Source organism: Chiloscyllium plagiosum, unplaced genomic scaffold (assembly GCF_037043375.1).
Source record: "Chiloscyllium plagiosum isolate Xiang-an unplaced genomic scaffold, Cpla_swu_hap1 HiC_scaffold_8, whole genome shotgun sequence".
Classification (NCBI taxonomy): domain Eukaryota; kingdom Metazoa; phylum Chordata; class Chondrichthyes; order Orectolobiformes; family Hemiscylliidae; genus Chiloscyllium; species Chiloscyllium plagiosum.
Genome location: NW_028270146.1, coordinates 98,354,864 through 98,374,750, shown reverse-complemented (window position 1 = coordinate 98,374,750; position 19,887 = coordinate 98,354,864). Strand labels below are relative to the sequence as shown.

The 19,887-nt window shown below is 40.8% G+C and overlaps 1 protein-coding gene across 1 annotated transcript in view; it reads left to right on the top strand.

Annotated features, from left to right (window-relative positions):
• The window catches only part of LOC122553995 (EEF1A lysine methyltransferase 3-like), a 37,990-nt gene extending 28,396 nt beyond the window's left edge, over nt 1-9,594 (top strand). The window contains exon 4 of the mRNA XM_087989492.1: nt 9,094-9,594. Within this exon, the coding sequence (XP_087845618.1) occupies nt 9,094-9,479 (386 nt within the window). The 3' untranslated portion in view covers nt 9,480-9,594. The remainder of the gene's footprint in view (nt 1-9,093) is intronic.
• The last annotated feature ends 10,293 nt before the right edge of the window (nt 9,595-19,887 follow it).

Below are 19,887 nucleotides of genomic sequence, written 5' to 3'. Positions count from 1 at the left end.
GTTGTCATAGTATATATGACAAATACAACTATTCAAACTTATATCTCTTTTATTCTTTTTTGCAATCTACTGGTAATAGTTATGCATCAGTTGCTTTGCATTTCAGTTGAGCTGTTATAACTATTTGGTCTTCTATATCAAAGATATTATTTATAATAAATACAGCTATGCTTATAATCAATTTTATTTACCACAAAGTTGACACGTTATCTATCTTAGATGCCATTTTATGATTCAAGCTTGTAAGTCTCTGACATGTTAGCAAGCTTCTAGCATGCACTTTCAGAGCCAGTTACAATAACAGGATAGACCTATAACATTTAAAAAGAACATATATCTCTGGTGGTGAGGTCTGATTATAGGTGACAGAAATGGCAGAGGATAATATGTTGTATCCAGAGAGTAGTGGGATGGAAGGTGAGCACCATGGGGTCTCTGTCCTTGTTGCAGTCAGAGGGGTGGAGTTCAAGGGTGAAGGTGCCAGAGGTGGAGGAGATGCACTGGAGGGCATTGTTGATCACATGGGTGGGGAAATTGTGGTCCTTGAAATTGAAGGCAATCTGGGATGTCCTGGAGTGGAATTGCTCCTCCTGGGATCAGATATGTTGGAGGCGGAAGAATTGGGAGTAAGGGATTGTATTTTTACAGGAGGGTGGATGGGAGGATGTGTAGTCCAGGTAGGTGTGGGAGTCGTGTGGTCTGAAGTATGTGTCCATGTTGAGTCAGTCACCAGAGATAGAGACAGAGAGGTCCAGGAAGGGGATTGAGGTGTCTGATTTGGTCCAGGTGAACTTGAGTTCAACCTCCTCGTGAGAGAACGAGGTGGTGCCAATACAGTCATCAATGTAGCGGAGGAAAATGTGGGGAAAAGCGACAGTGTCATTGTGGAAGTTGGACTGTTTCACATATCTGACAAAGAGACTGGCATAGCTGGGACCCATGCAGGTGCCCATGGCTACCCTTTTGGTCTGAAGGAAGTGGGAAGATTCAAAGGAGAAGTTGTTGAGGGTGAGGTCCAGTTCTGCTAATCAAATGAGTGTGTCAATGGAGGGGAACTGGTTGGGTAAGTGGGAGAGGAAGAAACAGACGGCTTGGAGGTCTTCACCATGGCAGATGAACAGGTAAAGGTACTGAATCTCATGGTGAAGATGAGGCATTGGGAGGCGGGAAAACAAAAGTCATGGAGGAAATGGAGGGCATGGGTGGTGGCCTGAATGTTTGTGGGGAGTTCCTGGGACAATGGAAAGGGGGCAGGATGGTGTCAAGATATGAGGAGATAAGTTCAGTGGGGCTGGTGCAGGCAGAGACAATGGATCGACTGGGGCATTCAAGTTTGTGGATTTTGGGTAAGAGGTAGAACTGGGTTGTGTGAGGTTCCGGGACTTTGAGGTTGGAGGCTGTGGATGGGGGATCCCCTGAAGTGATGAGGTTTTGCATGACCTGGAAGCTGGTAGTTTGGTGATGGGAAGCGAGGTCATGGTCAAGGAGGCAGGAAGAGGTAAACTCACGTCTGTGAGTTTCAATGGACTATTCCTGAAGATGGTAACTCTGTATATCCTGTTAGGTTATTTCTTAATATGAAGTTATTTTGTACCCACTGCAAATGCACTAGTTTGTAGAAATTTGCCACCAGCTGCACCTATTATTGTATCATCCTCTGAGGAAGCACTCGTCACACCCATGAAAGCAACAGTCTTTGATTTCATTTTCCAGCAGTAGGCATTCACATGCTCATTTCATGGCTAAAATAATACGCTGGCCTCGGAATTAGTTTAATTTTTCACACTGCGTCTCTGCCCCTATGCTGAGAAGATTCTGTCTTTTGACTTTTGTGACAACGCACCGCTTTGATTCTGTAACACTTATGACTAATTGATATTTCTAATGAGTGTATTTGTCTTCTATCTTAAATCATGAGACAGACTTGCAGACAGATCCACGGCTCAGACTGAAGTTGTCCATTACATGTTAGACAGGGTAAATGCTGGTCTAACACCATATAGTTCTATAAATGACTTCTCCGTCTGACAAACAGTGCACTTGACTACTCATAAACAATTTATTCTACATATACTTTAGACAAGTCAGATTGCCAAAGGTAGCCTGCAAGGAATAAATCGATAGAATGCATTGAGGACAATTTCGAGGAGGAGTAGGCTCCAGAGCTTAGCTGAGAGCTGGCTGTTCCAGATTTGCTAATGATTAATGTAAAATGATTACCTAATGACTTCAAAATTAAAAGAACCTCTGGGTGCCAATCCTTACAATAAGATCGAATTTCATATTCTGTTTGGGTGTATATGTTTTAAACTTGAATAAAGACAATTACAAGGGCATGAAGCCAGAGCTGCTTAAAGTGGAAAATCAGGTCAAGATAGACCACAGTCGAAATGCAGCGACGCATATTTGAAGAGGTAGCACTCAAAAAATATGCATTCCAGCGAGGAAAAAAGAAGGATGCACCATCTGCCCAGAGCTGAAAAAGTTAAGGATATCACCAAATTGAAGACAAAAAAAAGGTCTGCCATGCTGGGTTGCTTTCAAATGAGCAGATAGAACTTAGAATCAGCAATGACAACTCAAAAAAGGGAGAACCAAAGTAAAATAGACATTTAAACATGGTAGACTTTGTATAAATACTTGAAATGGAAAAGAACAACTAATTTTACCGTTGATCCTATGGGGAGTGATAATGGAGAATTATTAATGCAAAATGCGAAATGGAGAAAGTGCTGAACAGATATTTTATAAACATTTCATTCACCTATTTCACTCGTTGTATTTTTTTCGTTTAATATGATAAGAATTGATAAGTTACCACCACTTAATCTCCCCCCACTAATCCTCAAGGGGTTGATATTGACCAGAAATTAAATTGGAACCACCTGATAAAAACCTAGCTGCAAGAGCAGATCGGAAGCTCTGAAATCTCGAGCGAGTAATTCATCTCCGGACCCCTCTTACCCAAAGATTCTCCACTTTTTACAAAGCATAGGATGGCGAAAAATGCTCTGCATTTTCCAAGATGAATGAGTATCTGAGAAAATTCAAGATGCTATTCACATCCACCAGCACTGAGTCAGCTGTGTTTACTAGCTGCAAGAAATGCACATCAGGAACTGAACAAGATTCCTCTGACAGCATCTTCCAAAATACTACATACAAGGAGAAGGGCAGCAGATGCACGGAGACATATGTGCCAACATATTACTTTCTAATAATTACACCATCCTGACTTGGGAATTCTGCTGCACTCCAGTCAGCATCACTGCTCCCAAATGTCCTTCCACTCCGGGGTTTGCCTTCACCCCTGGAACACAGGTTTAGGAAGGTGGACCACCAAGAGTTTCTTGACAGCCATTTTGGGGATGACTGCCCTCATATCCCAAGAACTAATGAAAAGGATGGTCGGCAGCATTCTCAGCTCTTTGTTTTATACAAAAAATGCTGCCCTGCCATGGAACAGGCCACTTCAAAGTACACAAAAGCATGCCGTTCTCGATGAATCCAGATGGGATAAGCTCCTATTGATTTGTTTCCAAGTTCACATTCATGTCCAGAAATGAGGCATTTATGCCAGAGTAACCAAAAATAGGTCAATGTGATCCAGCTCAATAGCCAGTGCAGTCATAGAGTCATAGGGATGCATGGCATGGAAGTACATCCTTCGGTCCAAGCCATCCATGCCTAATAGATATCCCAGCCCAATCTAGTCCCACCTACCAGCACCCAGCCCATATCCCTTCAAGCCCTTCCTATTCATGTACCCATCCAAATGCCTCTTAAATGTTGCAATTGTATCAGCCTCCACAACTTCCTCTGGCAGCTCATTCCATATACGTACCACCCTCTGTGTGAAAAAGTTGCCCCTTAGGTCTCTTTTACATCTTTCCCCTCTCACCCAAAACCTATGCCCTCTAGTTCTGGACTCTCTGACCACAGGGAAAAGAATTTGTCCATTTACTCTATCCATGCCCCTCATAATTTTGTAAACCTCTATAATGTCACCCCTCAGCCTCCGATGCTCCAGGGAAAACAGCCCCAGCCTGTTCAGCCTTTACCACACCAGCTTAGATTCTCCAACCCTGGAAACATTCTTGTAAATCTTTTCTGAATCCTTTCAAGTTTCACAACATCTTTCTGATAGGAAGGTGACCAGAATTGCATGCAATGGCCTAACCAATGTCCTGTACAGCCGCAACATGACCTTCCAACCCCTGTACTCAATATTCTGACCAATAAAGGAAAGCATACCAAACGTCTTCTTCACTATCCTATCTACCTGTGACTCCACTTTCAAGGAGCTATGAACCTGCACTCCAAGGTCTCTTTATTCAGCAACACTACCGAGGACCTTAACATTAAGTGTATATGTCCTGCTAAGATTTGCTTTCCCAAAATGCAGCAACTCGCATTTATCTGAATGAAACTCCATCTGCCACTTCACAGCCCATTGGCCCATTTGGTCAAGATCCTTTTATAATCTGAGGTAATCCTCTTCGTTGTCTGCCAAACCTCCAATTTTGGTGTCATCTGCAAATTTACTAACTCTACCTCTTATGCTCACATCCAAGTCATTTATGTAAATGACAAAAAGTAGAGGACTCAGCACTGATCCTTGTGGCACTCCACTGGTCACAGGCCTCCAGTCTGAAAAACTACCCTCTGTCTTCTACCTATGAGCAAGCTCTGTATCCAAATGGCTAGTTCTCCCTGTATTCCATGAGATCTAAGTTTGCTAACCAGTCTCCCATGGGGAACCTTGTCAAACGCCTTACTGAAGTCCATATAGATCAAATCTACCACTCTGCCCTCATCAATCCTCTTTGTTACTTCCGAAAAAAACTCAATCAAGTTTGTGAGAAATGATTTCCCATGCACAAAGCCATGTTGACTATCCCTAATCAGTCCTTGCCTTTCCAAATACATGTACATCCTGTCCCTCAGAATTCTCTCCAACCACTTGCTGAGCACTGATGTCAGGCTCACTAGTCAGTAGTTCCCTGGCTTGTCCTTACAAGCAGTGGTACCACGTTAACCAACCTCCAGTCTTCCGGCACCTCACCTGTGACTATCAATTATACAAATATCTCAGCAAGAGGCCCAGCAATCACTTCTCTAGCTTCCCACAGAGTTCTTGGGTACACCTGATCAGGTCCTGGGGATTTATCCACCTTTAACTGTTTCAAGGCATCCAGCACTTCCTCCTCTGCAATCTGGACATTTTGCAAGATGTCACCATCTATTTCCCTACAGTCTATATCTTCCATATCCTTTTCCACAGTGAATACTGATGCAAAATATTCATTTCATATCTCCCCGATTTTCTGCAGCTCCACACAAAGGCCCCATTGCTAATCTTTGAGGGACCCTATTTTCTCCCTAGTTACCCTTTTGTCCTTAACATATTTGTAAAAACCCTTTGGATTCTCCTTAATTCTATTTTCCAAAGCTATCTCATGTCCCCTTTTTGCCCTCCTGATTTCCCTCTTAAGTATACTCCTACTGCCTTTATACTCTTCTAAGGATTCACTCAATCTATCCTGTCTATACCTTACATATGCTTTGTTCTTTTTCTTAACCAAACCCTCAATTTCTTTAGTCATCCAGCATTCCCTATACCTACCAGCCTTCCCTTTCACCCTAACAGGAATATACTTTCTCTGGATTCTCCTTATCTCATTTCTGAAGGCTTCCCATTTTCCAGCCGTACCTTTACCTATGAACATCTGCCCCCAATCAGCTTTCAAACGTTCTTGCCTAATACCGTCAAAATTGGCCTTTCTCCAATTTAGAACTTCAACTTTTAGATCTGGTCTATCCTTCAGTCGCCAGGCAAGGAATTAGTAGCCTGCATACAAGCTTGGAAGAATCTCCCTTCATTAGGCCTTCAATTCATGCACTGGCAGAGATTACCACGAAGGACTGTTTTTTTCAACCTCCTCGCTTAAGGGCGAGGTTAACCTCAGGTTAAACCATCAACAGTCGTCTCACTCTAAGCTCTCTCTCTAACTGGCGACTTTTATCACGACACATGCGCATGGGAGTTGTGTCCAGCAGTGCTTACTTACTTTCTAACTTTGAAGAACAACTTTAGCGTCAATCTGTTCCAAATTCGGCAACATACTTCTGCCAGTATGATGTTAAAGTCTGTTTTTTTACAGTGCCAACAAGCCTGAATATACCAGCCACAAGTTGGCATGATGGCTCAGTGGTTAGCACTGCTACCTCACCGTACCTGTGACCCGGGTTCAATTCCAGCCTGGGGCGATTGTTCGTTTGGACTTCGCACATTTTGCATAACTGTGAGGGTTTCCACCAAGTGCTCTGGTTTCCTCCCACAGCCCAAAGATGCGCCCAGGTGAATTGGCCTTATTAAATTGGCCATAGTGTTAGGTGCATTCATCAGGGTTAAATATAGGGTAGGGGAATGGGTCTGGCTGGGTTACTCTTCGGAGGGTCGGTGTGGACTTGTTGGGCCGACGGGCCTGTTCCCACACTGTAGTACACACAATAAAGAGGACACTACAACACACACCTGGGTTAAAAACATCTCCCACAGACAGCTCACAGACACGGAAAGAACAATACTGGCCAAGGGACTCAACTACAACCACAGGGACGCCAAGACAGCAGACTTCCTAGCAGCACTAGAATGCACACTCAGGAACAATGGACTGACAGAAGAGATACAACAAACAGTGAGACAAACTGTCGTACCTATGATAATAAGGAAAAGACAAACACATAACCTCAACACCAAGGAGAGGGAAGCACTGAAATCACTAAGAAACGAAAAGAACATAATCATACTACCAGCAGATAAAGGCAGAATGACGGTCATCCTAGATAAATCAGATTACATCCAAAAAGCACAACAACTACTTGCAGATATCAACACCTACCAAATGAAGGAATTTGACCCCACACCACAACTCACCAATAGGATAAATAACACACTAAGGAATCTACAAAAAAATGGACAGATAACCAGAGCTGACCTACAAAGAATGAAACCGGAAAGCAACAATACCCCCAGATTCTATGGACTACCTAAAGTACACAAACCAGACATCCCACTCAGACCCATAGTATCACTACCAGGGACACCATCATACAAACTGGCCAAAGAACTACAACAGAAACTGAAACACCTGGTCAGCAGATCCAAACACTCTATACAATCAACACAGGGATTCTTGGACATCATCAGAAACATACACATAGACAAAGAAGAAACCATGATATCATTCGACGTGACGGCACTGTTCACTTCGATTGACAAAACCTTAGCCAGAGAAACAATAGCCAACCTACTGGACATACAGAACAGAAAACAGGACTCTGAACCTATCAACAAAGATGGCATACTTAAACTACTGGACTTGTGCCTCACAACACACTTCACATTCAACAACCAGATATACGAACAAATCAACGGAACACCCATGGGATCACCAATCTCGGGACTCATAGCAGAGGCAGTTATGTAAAAGTTAGAACAAACAGTCCTACCACAAATTCAACCCAAACTCTGGGTCAGATATGTCGATGACACGTTTGTAATCATTAAAAACACGGAAATAGAAAAAACACACCGGATCATCAACGCCACACTCACAGGAATCCGATTCACAAGAGAAGAAGAAAAGGATAGCCAACTCCCATTCCTAGACGTGATGGTACAGAGAACACCGAACGGAGAATTCACTACAAGGGTATACAGGAACGCCACGCACACAGACCAAGTCCTAAACTATGAAAGTAACCACCCCAACACACACAAACGAAGCTGCATCAGGACACTACTCAAAAGGGCCACAACACACTGCAGTACACCAGAACTGCAAAAAGAAGAGGAACACCTATACAAGGTATTCACCAAAAACGGATACCCGCGCAACTTCATCAACAGATGCCTAAGAGAAAGACCACGGAACGAGGACATACCACAACCAAAAGGACTAGCTACACTACCATACATCAGGAGCATCTCAGAACTGACAGCCAGACTACTGCAACCCCTAGGACTCATAACGGCACACAAACCAACAGCCACGCTCAGACAACAACTCACCAGAACGAAGGACCCGATACCCAACATGAGCAAAACTAATGTAGTGTACAAAATACCATGCAAGGACTGCACAAAACACTATATAGGACAAACAGGAAGACAGCTAACAATCCGCATACATGAACATCAACTAGCCGACATGACCAGCTATCCTTAGTAGCCACACACGCAGACAACAAGCAACATGAATTCGACTGGGACAACACTACTTTCATAGAAGAAAGTGAGGTCTGCAGATGCTGGAGATCAGAGCTGAAAATGTGTTGCTGGAAAAGCGCAGCAGGTCAGGCAGCATCCAGGGAACAGGAGAATCGACGTTTCGGGCATAAGCCCTTCTTCAGGGCATCATAGGGCAAGCCAGACAGAGAACAGCCAGGGGATTCCTAGAGGCATGGCATTCATCCACAAACTCCATCAACAAACACATCGATCTGGACCCAATATACCAACCACTACAGCGGACAGCTGAAACTGACAACCGGAAGCGGCAGGGACAGACCACTATAAACACCGGAGGAAACATCAAAGAAGCGCTTCGCAGGAGGCTCCCAAGCACTGATGATGTCGCCTAGCCAGGGGACGAAACGTTTGCAACAAAAACTTCCAGTTCTGCGAACAGTCAGTTTAAAGCAAGGAGAATAAATACTCAAACACCCAGGCCTAAGAGAAAGCAGATCGAATGAGAGAAATGATGTTGCTTCCCTTCATCATATTTGTGCATGGAATGATTCCATTTTATGACGCGTATGTCAACTCTTATTGAATATTGCAGCCCGTGTATATAGGACAGGAGTGTAGAGGTTACCAGAACCCCTTTGCGCCACAGTATACAAACAGGATATCACTCCCCACACCCCGCCCCCCCCACCCTCTTTAGGGCAAGCCCACACCATACTCGAATGTCCAGTCCAATGCTATTATAGTCACTCCCGCTAATCACAATGTATTTTGCACCCTGTACTCAGTGCGATCAGATGGTATTGCTGATGTTGCTTTCTTTGTTTTCTCTTCTCCAGGTGGACACGTTACCATTACGGATGTAACAGAGGTTTTGAAGCAAATACAGTACAATGTCAATGCTAACATCCCAGACGCCTCCAAACATCATCCAAAAGTCTGTGCCCTTCATTGGGGCACCGATCAGGATGACTTCCCTTCCGACTATGATTTCATTCTCGGGTCGGATATTGTGTACAGCCCCTCGCTCTTCCCAGGTCTTATACAGACGCTTGTGCATTGCAGCAATGAAAACACTACCATTTACTTGTCAACTAACATGCCCGCCAGAATGGGGACCGAGACTTTCCACAGGGAGCTTGTAACAAGGAAATTCAACAGTGAGCTCGTGCATACCAACGGGATGATCTGTATTTACAAAGTGACCAAAAAACACGCGAGATAAGCAAGAGTTCCTGACGCCGGACCGAAGAGTGACCATCTATTTGTTCACTTTGCATCACTCTTGAGTCGTAGAGTGAGATTGACAGTATTCCGAATGTCGGTGTGAATAAACTTACTTTATTTCTTTCCCCCATCCTTCTTTGGTCCCTGTCTAATTTGCTGTCTCAAATATTGGTGATTCATTCAGGTAAAATAATAAATATCCAGCTCTCTCCCAAATAAAACCCCACAAATGAAAACGCTATTAAATCACAGCAAAGACATCCGACCCAAGCTTTTCAGTTATTCGATCCCATTGCACCGATGAGCAGATGGCCATACTGGATTTCCTTTTGATGATTTAATTGATGGATTAAGTGATTGGGTAAACGCTTTCAGCATCTTGTGCGTAAGAGGACTTTATGTCGGTTGTGAATTCATTTGCGCTTTGCAGCAGAAACGGATATAAATATCTATTCACGTTACAATTTTCGCTTCGCTTTTCTCTCACCAGAAATTCAGCTCTCCTATTTCCCACCTGTTGGTCTTAAAGCAACTAAGCCCTCCGCTATTTTCCACACCTCTTAATGGTGGAACCCGATCTCTGTGCTAAACTAGGGTCGCTCACTATCGAGTCCACTAGAGGGGAACTTATAAATTATAACGTGTTCTTTATTCTCATTTGACCTTAAGGCTATTGAATGCACAGCATGGCCCCGCTGCTCTCTACACGAACGCTTTCCCGGTAAATTGCGAACTCAACAGTTAAACGAGGGCTTCTCTTTGGTATTTGAAGGCGATTCATCTGACTACTTAAACTAGGCCATTGGGAAGACCGTTAAAACGACATTGGTTAGGCCACTGTTGGAATATTGCGTGCAATTCTGGTCTCCTTCCTATCGGAAAGATGTTGTGAAACTTGAAAGGGTTCAGAAAAGATTTAGAAAGATGTTGCCAGGGTTGGAGGATTTGAGCTATAGGGAGAGGCTGTACAGGCTGGGGCTGTTTTCCCTGGAGCGTCTGAGGCTGAGGGGTGACCTTATCGAGGTTTATAAAATTATGAGGGGCATGGATAGGGTAAATAGGCAAAGTTTTTTCCCTGGGGCGGGGGAATCCAGAACTAGAGGGCATAGGTTTATGGTGAGAGGGGAAATATATAAAAGAGACCTAAGGGGCAATTTTTTCACGCAGAGTGTGGTACGTGTATAGCATGGGCTGCCAGAGGAAATGGTAGAGGCTGGTACAATTGCAACATTTAAGAGGCATTTGGATGTGTATATGAATAGGAAGGGTTTGGAGGGATATGGGCCGGGTGCTGGCAGGTGGGACTAGATTGGGTGTGGGATATCTGGTCGGTATGGACAGGTTGGACCGAAGGGTCTGTTTCCATGCTGTACATCTCTATGACTCTATTATTCGAACGCATAAATCTACCAGCAGCAGATACATTTGACTACTAACTGCTTCTACTCATTTAAGTTGCAAGGAACAAGGCTTGACGCCTAGTTAGTCGGTGACACACTGTATAAATCAACTATTTCTCAATGATTGGGAAGGTCCGAACATTACAGGTATTTTCTATAATCACGACTTCTTAAAGCAAGGCAGCTTTGAATTGCAATCATTAAGAAAGACGGCAAATGCAGCTTCAAACAGAACTATTGTGTAACGACTTACGAGTAAAGGCAATAAAAATAAAATCATTTTACAGCATTCTGGCGTCGCAAAGTGAGGTGTGCATATATTTTGCAGATAATGTGGATTCATACATTTCCAATAAAATGCCATCAATACTGCACTGTTTCTGTTTAAGAAATGAAACTAAATGCCGCTCTGTACAAATATATTTAAGACATCTTAGCAGAGGGTTACCAGTAAAGTAAAATACAACTTTTATTCATTCTTACTTGGGCAGTTCAGAAAATTCAAACAGGTTCTCACAAGTGTGGTTGAGATTTCTCTATCAGAGACACAGCTTATTTCAAGAAGTTTTTCTTTATGTGAGGAACCCTGAGCGTGACAATACATACGGAAATGTTGAGGAAGTACTTTCTTTGTAGCCTTCATAGTTTTGATTATTCCTCTGCTCTTTTTGTCTCAATTTCCTTACGTTTCCATGTCTGCATCTATTTCACCACCGCCCCTACCCCCGCCATCTCAATTACCGCCTCCCTTCTCCAAAGCCTCTACCACTTCCTAGGAAGTGGGATGGTTTTAGCACATTGTTTTGAAGATAACAGCGACATAAAAGATGAATTTCCATTGTGGTTATGAAAACCATATATTCTTGACTTTCTTGTAAGCCCATCTCCAATCATTTAATTTTAACCAAATGTCCATTGTCTACCCCTAGTGACCCAATTATTCCCTTTATATTGAACAATTCAGTTCAACCTCTTCCACTCAGGACATTGCAATCATGATCCATTCTTCAAACAATCCCTATTCTCCAAGAAACAAGGTGATAATAAAATTAAACATTTCAGATCCCTCCACAATTATGTAAGCATAAGTTTTATTTAGGTTAGAATACGTTACAAGTAATAAATAAATCATGTATATAACAATTACAACTACTTTACTGACCCATCCATCTACTTTGTGTACAGTATCTATCTATCTATCTATCTATCTATCTATCTATCTATCTATCTATCTATCTATCTATCTATCTATCTATCTATCTATCTATCTATCTATCTATCTATCTATCTATCTATCTATCTATCTATCTATCTATCTATCTATCTATCTATCTATCTATCTATCTATCTATCTATCTATCTATCTATCTATCCATCTATCTATCTATCTATCTATCTCTACCTGTGCGGTATCCAATCATATCCTTCAGTTTTGTTCAATCCTTCCTCACTGTCTAGTTCTCTACCTGGTTATTAGAAAGTAGAGCTCGTGGATCATGTGTCTAAAACATTAACAGCAATTACATTTGTTGGTCTTTGTGAAAGAGAGACTATCTAATCACAAAAAAGTCATTTCAAGTTAATTGAGTAGGATGACTTTGGTGGGGTAGGAGCAGAATTTACAGAGGGACTGAGGAAAATACCTTTCTTCTTCCTTCCAATAATTAATTAGGAGAAATTATATATGATTTGAGTTTCAATGACAGGTAGATCTACAGACAACTCAGAGGGAGCAGAGGGAAGGAGAGTGATGGTGGTGATTAGAGCTGAACAACATTGTGTAACATTAACATTCAAGTGGAACTTGACATTTTGTCAATGTGATAATTCTTTGGATTAGATAAGAAACAGGAGTGGTCAAAGGATAAATTCATATGACTCCAGAGAAAGTCATGCAAGGATGAGGAAGGATTACACCAAATTCTCTGGCTGTAAATTGGTGATCAAGCATCTCGTAATGCAAGGGCTTTAGCACACACACAAGGGAAAACTATCAAATACCATAGAGGTGCCTGGAAGATAATAATTGATAAAATCATTCAATTACAGTTACACTCAGCATCTTTGTGGATGTGATTAAGATCATTTTTATGCTGAGATAGAGGCAAAATCTTAATTGGAATGCTCAAAGATTGCTTCATAGCAAAGATTAATCTAGATTTCAGAGAGAAGGAGATTTGGTGAGATGGCAGAATTATGTCAAAATAGAGGGATGAAAGCTAGCATTCTTGAGGAGAGCAGAATTTCAACACATTGGAAAGGAAAGAGGAAAAGCCTACAGTAGATGGCTTACATTTGAGTATTAGCCAGCATGTGGGTGATGCTTAAAATAGGGGTGGTTTGTAGTTTACAGTGGGATTATGACTGAAAAAAATTGGATGCTGGTCTCATGCACAAAGTAAGTTGGAAGAAGGGGGAAAAGGAGGTAATTAAACAACTGACTAATGTGCCTTTAATGATAAAGCTCAAGAGAACTTGAAGGATCATGGATTTTGTTTGCAAAACTAAGAGAATGGTGATGTCAATAAGCGAATGTTTGGCATAGTAACAAAATATTCGTCAAAGCAATGCAACTGTTCTTGCAGAACTATAGAAACATGGAAAACAATAACAGGAGGAGGTTATTTGGCTTTTTGAGCCTACTCTTCCATTCAATATAATCATGGCTGATCAGTACCTTTCTCCTTCTTTCACTTTATACCCTTTGAGTGTTTTATCCCTAAGGTTTCTTTTTCAAACAATTCAATGTTTTGGCCACAATCAATTTCTGTAATAGAGAATTCCACAGCTCACCATTGTCTGGGTGAAGACAGTTCTCCTCTTCCTGGTTCTGGACTTTAAGTACATTGGTGGGATCCCTTTTACCCTGACTAGTCCAGTTAGAAATGCATAATTTTCTCCAAGGTTCCCTGTCATTTTTCTAAATTCCAGTGAATATTGCTCTAACTGATCCAGTCTCTCTGCATACGCCAATACTGACATCCCAAAAATCAATCTGGTAAACCTTCATTGCACATCTTCCAGAGCCAGAACATCCTTCCTCAGATACTGATCAAGAAGGCTAATGGAGTGATGGCCTTTATATCTGGCGGACACGACACAATGATGCAGAAATTATGCTGCAGTTATATGGAACCTTGGTTTGTCCCAACTTGGAGTATTGTGAGTAGATCTGGCCACCACATCTTAAGAAGGAAATCTTTGCCTTGGAGGGAATACAACATTAGTTTACAAGAAAAATACCTGAATTTCAGGGGTTGAGTTAGGAGGAGAGATTATAGAAATTAGGCCTGTTCTACCTAGAATCTAGAAGAGCAAGTAGTAATCTGATTGAAGTCTTCAAGATATTAATAAGAAAAGACAAGGTAGATAAAGATAAATTATTTCCATTAGTTGGGGGATTCTATAACCAGGAGGCAGTGTCTGAGAGGTAGGGCCAGACCATTCAGGAGAGATGCACATCTACACGTGAAGGGTCGATAGACATTTGGAACACTTTACCACAAATGGCAATTGATACTAGCTTGGTTGTTAACTTTAAATTCAAGACAAATACATTTTTGCTCAGCAAAGTGTGGTCTTATGGGTAACTGGCCCCATAGCTAATAATTGACACTTAAGATGCATGATGGGAACTAATGCTAACTTCACAAAGATAGGTTAGTCCGCTTGCTGTAAAAGGGACTGTGAAACTAGATCGCTGACTGAGGAAAATGGCTAATGCTAAAGTTTCTTCAAATTCTGTGATATACAATTGATAAGACGAATCACGGAAACAAATGTCTCCGCATATATGAGCCTGGGACAAATGAGCTCAGAACTATGAAGCTCCAGTGCTAGGGAGGTGTGACATCAACAGTTGGGAGCAGTGGGGGAGAATATATAAAATAAGGTACATTGTAGATATCAAAGGTGACAACTCAAGACCTATCACCATGATTTCAGAACTCAGAGAAGACTATGACTCATCGGAGTGAACCTGACCACGCACAGTTAGTTTTTAGATTCTGGTCAAACAGTTAGATGATGTGTTAGATTAGATTAGATAACGAACAGTGTGGAAACAGGCCCTTTGGCCCAACAAGTCCACACTGACCCACAACCCACCCAAACTCATTCTCCTACCTTTACCCCTTTACCTAACACTACAGGCAATTTAGTATGGCCAATTCACCTAACCTGCACATTTTTGGATTGTGGAAGGAAACCGGGGCACCTGGAGGAAACCCACGCAGACACAGAGAGTCACCTGAGATGGGAATTGAACCCGGGTCTCTTGGCGCTGCGAGGCAGCAGTGCTAACCACTGTGCCATCATGCCGCCCGCTCCTTATCCTAAGAACTAAAGAATTGCCACTAAAAGGGAAGTTTCATTATATTCTAATTTGACTATCACAAAATTGTGACCCTGATGGATCACAAGCAGGGTCAATAAAAGTTATTAAATCAGTTATATGGAGTTAGGCCACAGATCAGTCATTATCACATTGAACGGTGGAATAGGTTTGAGCAGATGAATAGTCTAGTTCTGTTCCTATAAGGAGACTAAAACTGCACATAATACTTCAGATGTGGTCACTGAGACTTGGCACAACTGCAGCAAGACATCCCTGCTCCCATATTCAAATCCTCTCTCTGTAAATGCTAAAATGCAAATTGCCTTCTTTACTGCTTGCCGAACCTGCACGCTTCCTTCCAGTGACTGGTATACAAGGAAAACCAAGTTTCATTCCACCTCCCCCTTTGCTGATGTATCATTATTCAGGGAATAATCTGCCCTTCACATTCTACCATGTATTTGCGCAGACACTCAATTTGTCCAAGTCACACTGAAGCATCTCTGCATTCTCTTCAATGTTTGTCTTTGCACCCAGGTTTGTGTCATCACCAAATGTGAAGACATTATATTTCATTCCCTCATCAAAATCATTAATATATATTGTGAATGAGGTGAGGGTTGAGCGTGAAGAAATATGAATTAAGAAGTTGGGGCATGAGGGGTGGGGAAGGGAATGCCAGCTGTGATGCTGAGAGAATAATGGAACAAATTCACAACTATAGATGATATCTTAGTTGAGACTTCCATTCACATACTGGTTCAGCAGAATTTGAATTATATGAAGTAGGTGGTTCTCATAATCATGATTATCAAGTAGTCTGTTTGGTACCGTTCAAATCTCCTCATTCACTGACTTGGACATGAAATTTTCACAGGCAGGTTTAGAAAGCAAAAGTTAAAAACCGACCCATTTAACTACATAATCTCTTATCTTAATTAATATTGTTTTTGACATTCTCTGCACTCTTTCTTTCATAGGAAATTTCATAAGAACCTGTCGCTTCAACTCCAATTGCAGTACATATACTATGTGCATGATACCACTAATCTATTGTTCTTTTCACCTCAAAGTTTTGCAAGTGTGTTTGTTATATTTGGTTTCCCATAACCAACATTGTTGGAAGAGGAAGAAAGAAATAAGAAAATGGTTTTGTTCTTGTGAATTGAGCTAAAAAATTCTGCAATGGATCCTGATATCAAATTTTGTTTTCTTCTGCTAATATTCATCATTACATAAAATATATTCCCTGATATATTTGCATAAGTAGAAACTCAGTAATCATTTTGGAACTGTGTAACAATTAAAGTAGGCATTTGGAACATTCTGTTCTTTGAAATCTGTAATTGTTTTGGTGGCCTACATTCACTAATCCAGATGAATGGTGTTCTTATGTGGACATGAGTGAGTGATAAAAACACAGAACAATGAAGATCTCCCCAGGCCTGGGAACACCAATGGAGAGTCTGGTATTACCCTTCAAGTCAGAAATAGTCTCTGAGGAAAGAGACGTCATAGTGAAAGTATGTTTTCTTAAACAATTTATCCAACACTAGTTGGAAGATAGAAAGTCATCAAGGTGAAAAAGCCAAAAAGGTGAAAACAGAAATCCTTTTGGGGAGAATAACAAAACTTATTCAAGGTGGGCATACCTGGAAGAGAAGTAGCAATGAATTAAACAGAAGGGATAGTTGTGATTTGAATATGAAGGAGTACAGCCTGAAACAAAATGCAACTTTTGATATGTAGCTAAATCTATAAGGCAACAGGACTTCAAGACACACATTCAAATGAAATTGTGTTCTTCACTTGGGACATATTGAACTGTTACTATTGACTCAATGTGATGCACTGACCTTTCAAAAAACTTGCGTGGAACAAGTTTCTGAAGGCTTCTGTTTTGGGTCCCTTCAAAGCAATCCATTCTACAGAATGAATCAATTAAGGCATCTAATTAAAGGAAAGGATTACATGTTACTTTATGTCAATGCAAAGCCCTGCACTAATGATCCTTGAGCTGTGAGGTCAAATCATAAAGCAACTGGGGAAATTGTGTTCAGTTAGTGAGAGTTGTGCTAAGCCATATAACTATCTGATTACTGTGAAAGTGTATCTTGTTAACTTATACTATTAAGTAAGCAAGTCTTGCTCAGTTACTCCAAACAATACAGTTGCCTTTTAATTCACTGGCAAGCCACACAGTTACACTAACCTGCTATACAAAGCTGGATAAGAAAACAACTAGACTGATCATAATATAAATCCAAGCATCAAATGTGGACATTCCAAATTCTGCAACCAATTCAGAACAAATAGATAAGTATTCAGTGCAAGGCCTTCCAACCTACTGTGCCACTTGATAAGATCAAGCCTGGCCTACTTATGTTTCAAAATCCAAGTTTCTATCTACCTCAATAACGTCTGATTGCATTGAAAGCAGGAATTAATCTATGTTTAGCCTAAAGATATTTAATACAGCCCCTCCATGACTTCTGAAGCAAAGTTCCAAAGCCACACAAGCCTTTGAGAGAAAAATAATATCTGCATCTCTATCCTAAAATAATGACATCTACTTTGAAATTAGTCCCCCTCAGTTTTAGACTCACTCACAAGATGAAACATCTATTTCATGTCCACCTGGTCTAGACCATTCAGAATTTTATACACATCAATTAAGTCACTTCTCACCCATCTAAATTCCAGTGAAAGCAACAAAGGCTGTGCAATCCTTCCTCCTAAAACAACAAATCATTCTAGATATCATGGTAGTAAACCTGTACTGCACCACCTCCAACACATTTATATTCTTCCTCAAATAAGAAGACTAAAACTGCACACAGCATTGGAAATGCAATTTCATCAATGTCCTGTATAACTCAAGTTTGGCATCTCTATTGTTAAGTTCAATACTTTTTTTGACAAAGTATAGCAGCCATCTAGTTTTCTTGATTATATGGTGTACTTGAATATTAACATTTTGTGAACTATACACTGGAACATTCAAATTCCTCTTTTCCTTAGAATTCTGAGGTCATTTTCCACTTTAAGTAATACTCTTCTTTTTCAATATAACCTCACAGTTTCCTGCATAATGTTCCATTGTGTAGATTTCTGCCAAATCATTTGAACTCACTATATCTGACAGCAAACTCCTTATTTTTTTTATTACATACTTTCCTACTTATCTTTGTGCTGATACTACAAAGTCATCAAAATGGGTAGTATTCATCTGAGGGCATGAGGGAGAGGGTGTTATGGTCTAGGCTGGATCTCTCAAAATATCTTGAGAAGGTAGCTTAACTTTTACTTATTTTAAAGGTAGATGTGAAATGGGTGTTCCAGGTGCAAGACACAATTTGTTTAAACATTACAGTTAAAACATGAACGAAGGAAAGCGGAAGTTAGAGTAATTTACTTTTGGAAAACATAACCAAATACTTAACTAATTAACTGTTTCAGTATAGTAACATCCCATAACATACCCCTTGGCAAAAAGATAAATTCAAACACAGATTCTTAGAGGCAGAAGGAAAAAACATCCAAAGAGATTTCAGATAAGGTCAGTTAGGAATCCTTTACTGCAACTTGCAACCTTTCTGGTACTCAAAAGATCTTGTGACTGCTACAGGTAGAAAAACTAGAATAACCTGAACTAGGAGAATTGGCCACACCCCATCCATTATTAAACTTTTAAAAAAACCTAGCACCGTAGACTCTTCAATGTCTCTGCCTTTACAATCTCTCTTCAAAAAACACCCAGGATAAAATAACCTTTTAAAAGTGACAGAGGACAGAACAGATTCAGCAGAATCACCCTGGAACTTCTATTACATCTATAGTTTTATGATGTTGAGACTGTTCTCCTTGGAAGAGAGGAGTATAAGTGGAGAGGTATCCAAAATTAAAGGACATTTGAACAGAAACATGTCTATGAACTGTTCCCATTAATGTAAGGATCGAGAACCAGAGGGCACAGATTAAACGTTAATTGGCACTGCAAGGAAAAATGTTTTCACATGAGTATTTGGATTGTTAAAACTGAAAGTGCCTAATGGGTTCTTTACAGTCTGATCAAAATGAATACAAAAAGATACCTGTGTTTTGATATAAAGCAAATTTAATAGTTTAATCTACTTGAGATGTCTGCAAACTATTGAATGAATCAATTGACTTAAACTACTTTAGACATATTCAAATGAGTATCACTGCTTCCTGTCCATTGGGAGACTCTGGTTGATGGTTGGCCCTGGGAGCTTTATCTCAGTTTCCATGACCCTGACCTCATGAACCCCAGTCCAATGATCTTGATACCTTCAACACAGATGATTAAGACTATACGTAAGCACATACACATTCTTCAAAAGTCTGATTAAACATGTGATGAAGTTTAAGATCATCTCATGCTGAACTGGTGGTAGGTTATGCATGGATTGAAAAGCTTCTACAGCTCTTCCTTCATTTTTATCCATTTTGTGGATGCTTCTTTAGCATCTCCAATTGTAATTTTTACCTCCTTCTCACCAATACCACTTTCATTGTTTTAAAGGAAGTTTCTCTATGGATTGTATGTCAGTACCTTATCATTTAAACTATGCTTCTTGTGCAATCTTCCTTGGTCAACACAAAGAATCCCAAGCAATTAGCGCCTCTTAACCACTTAATGTTAAATA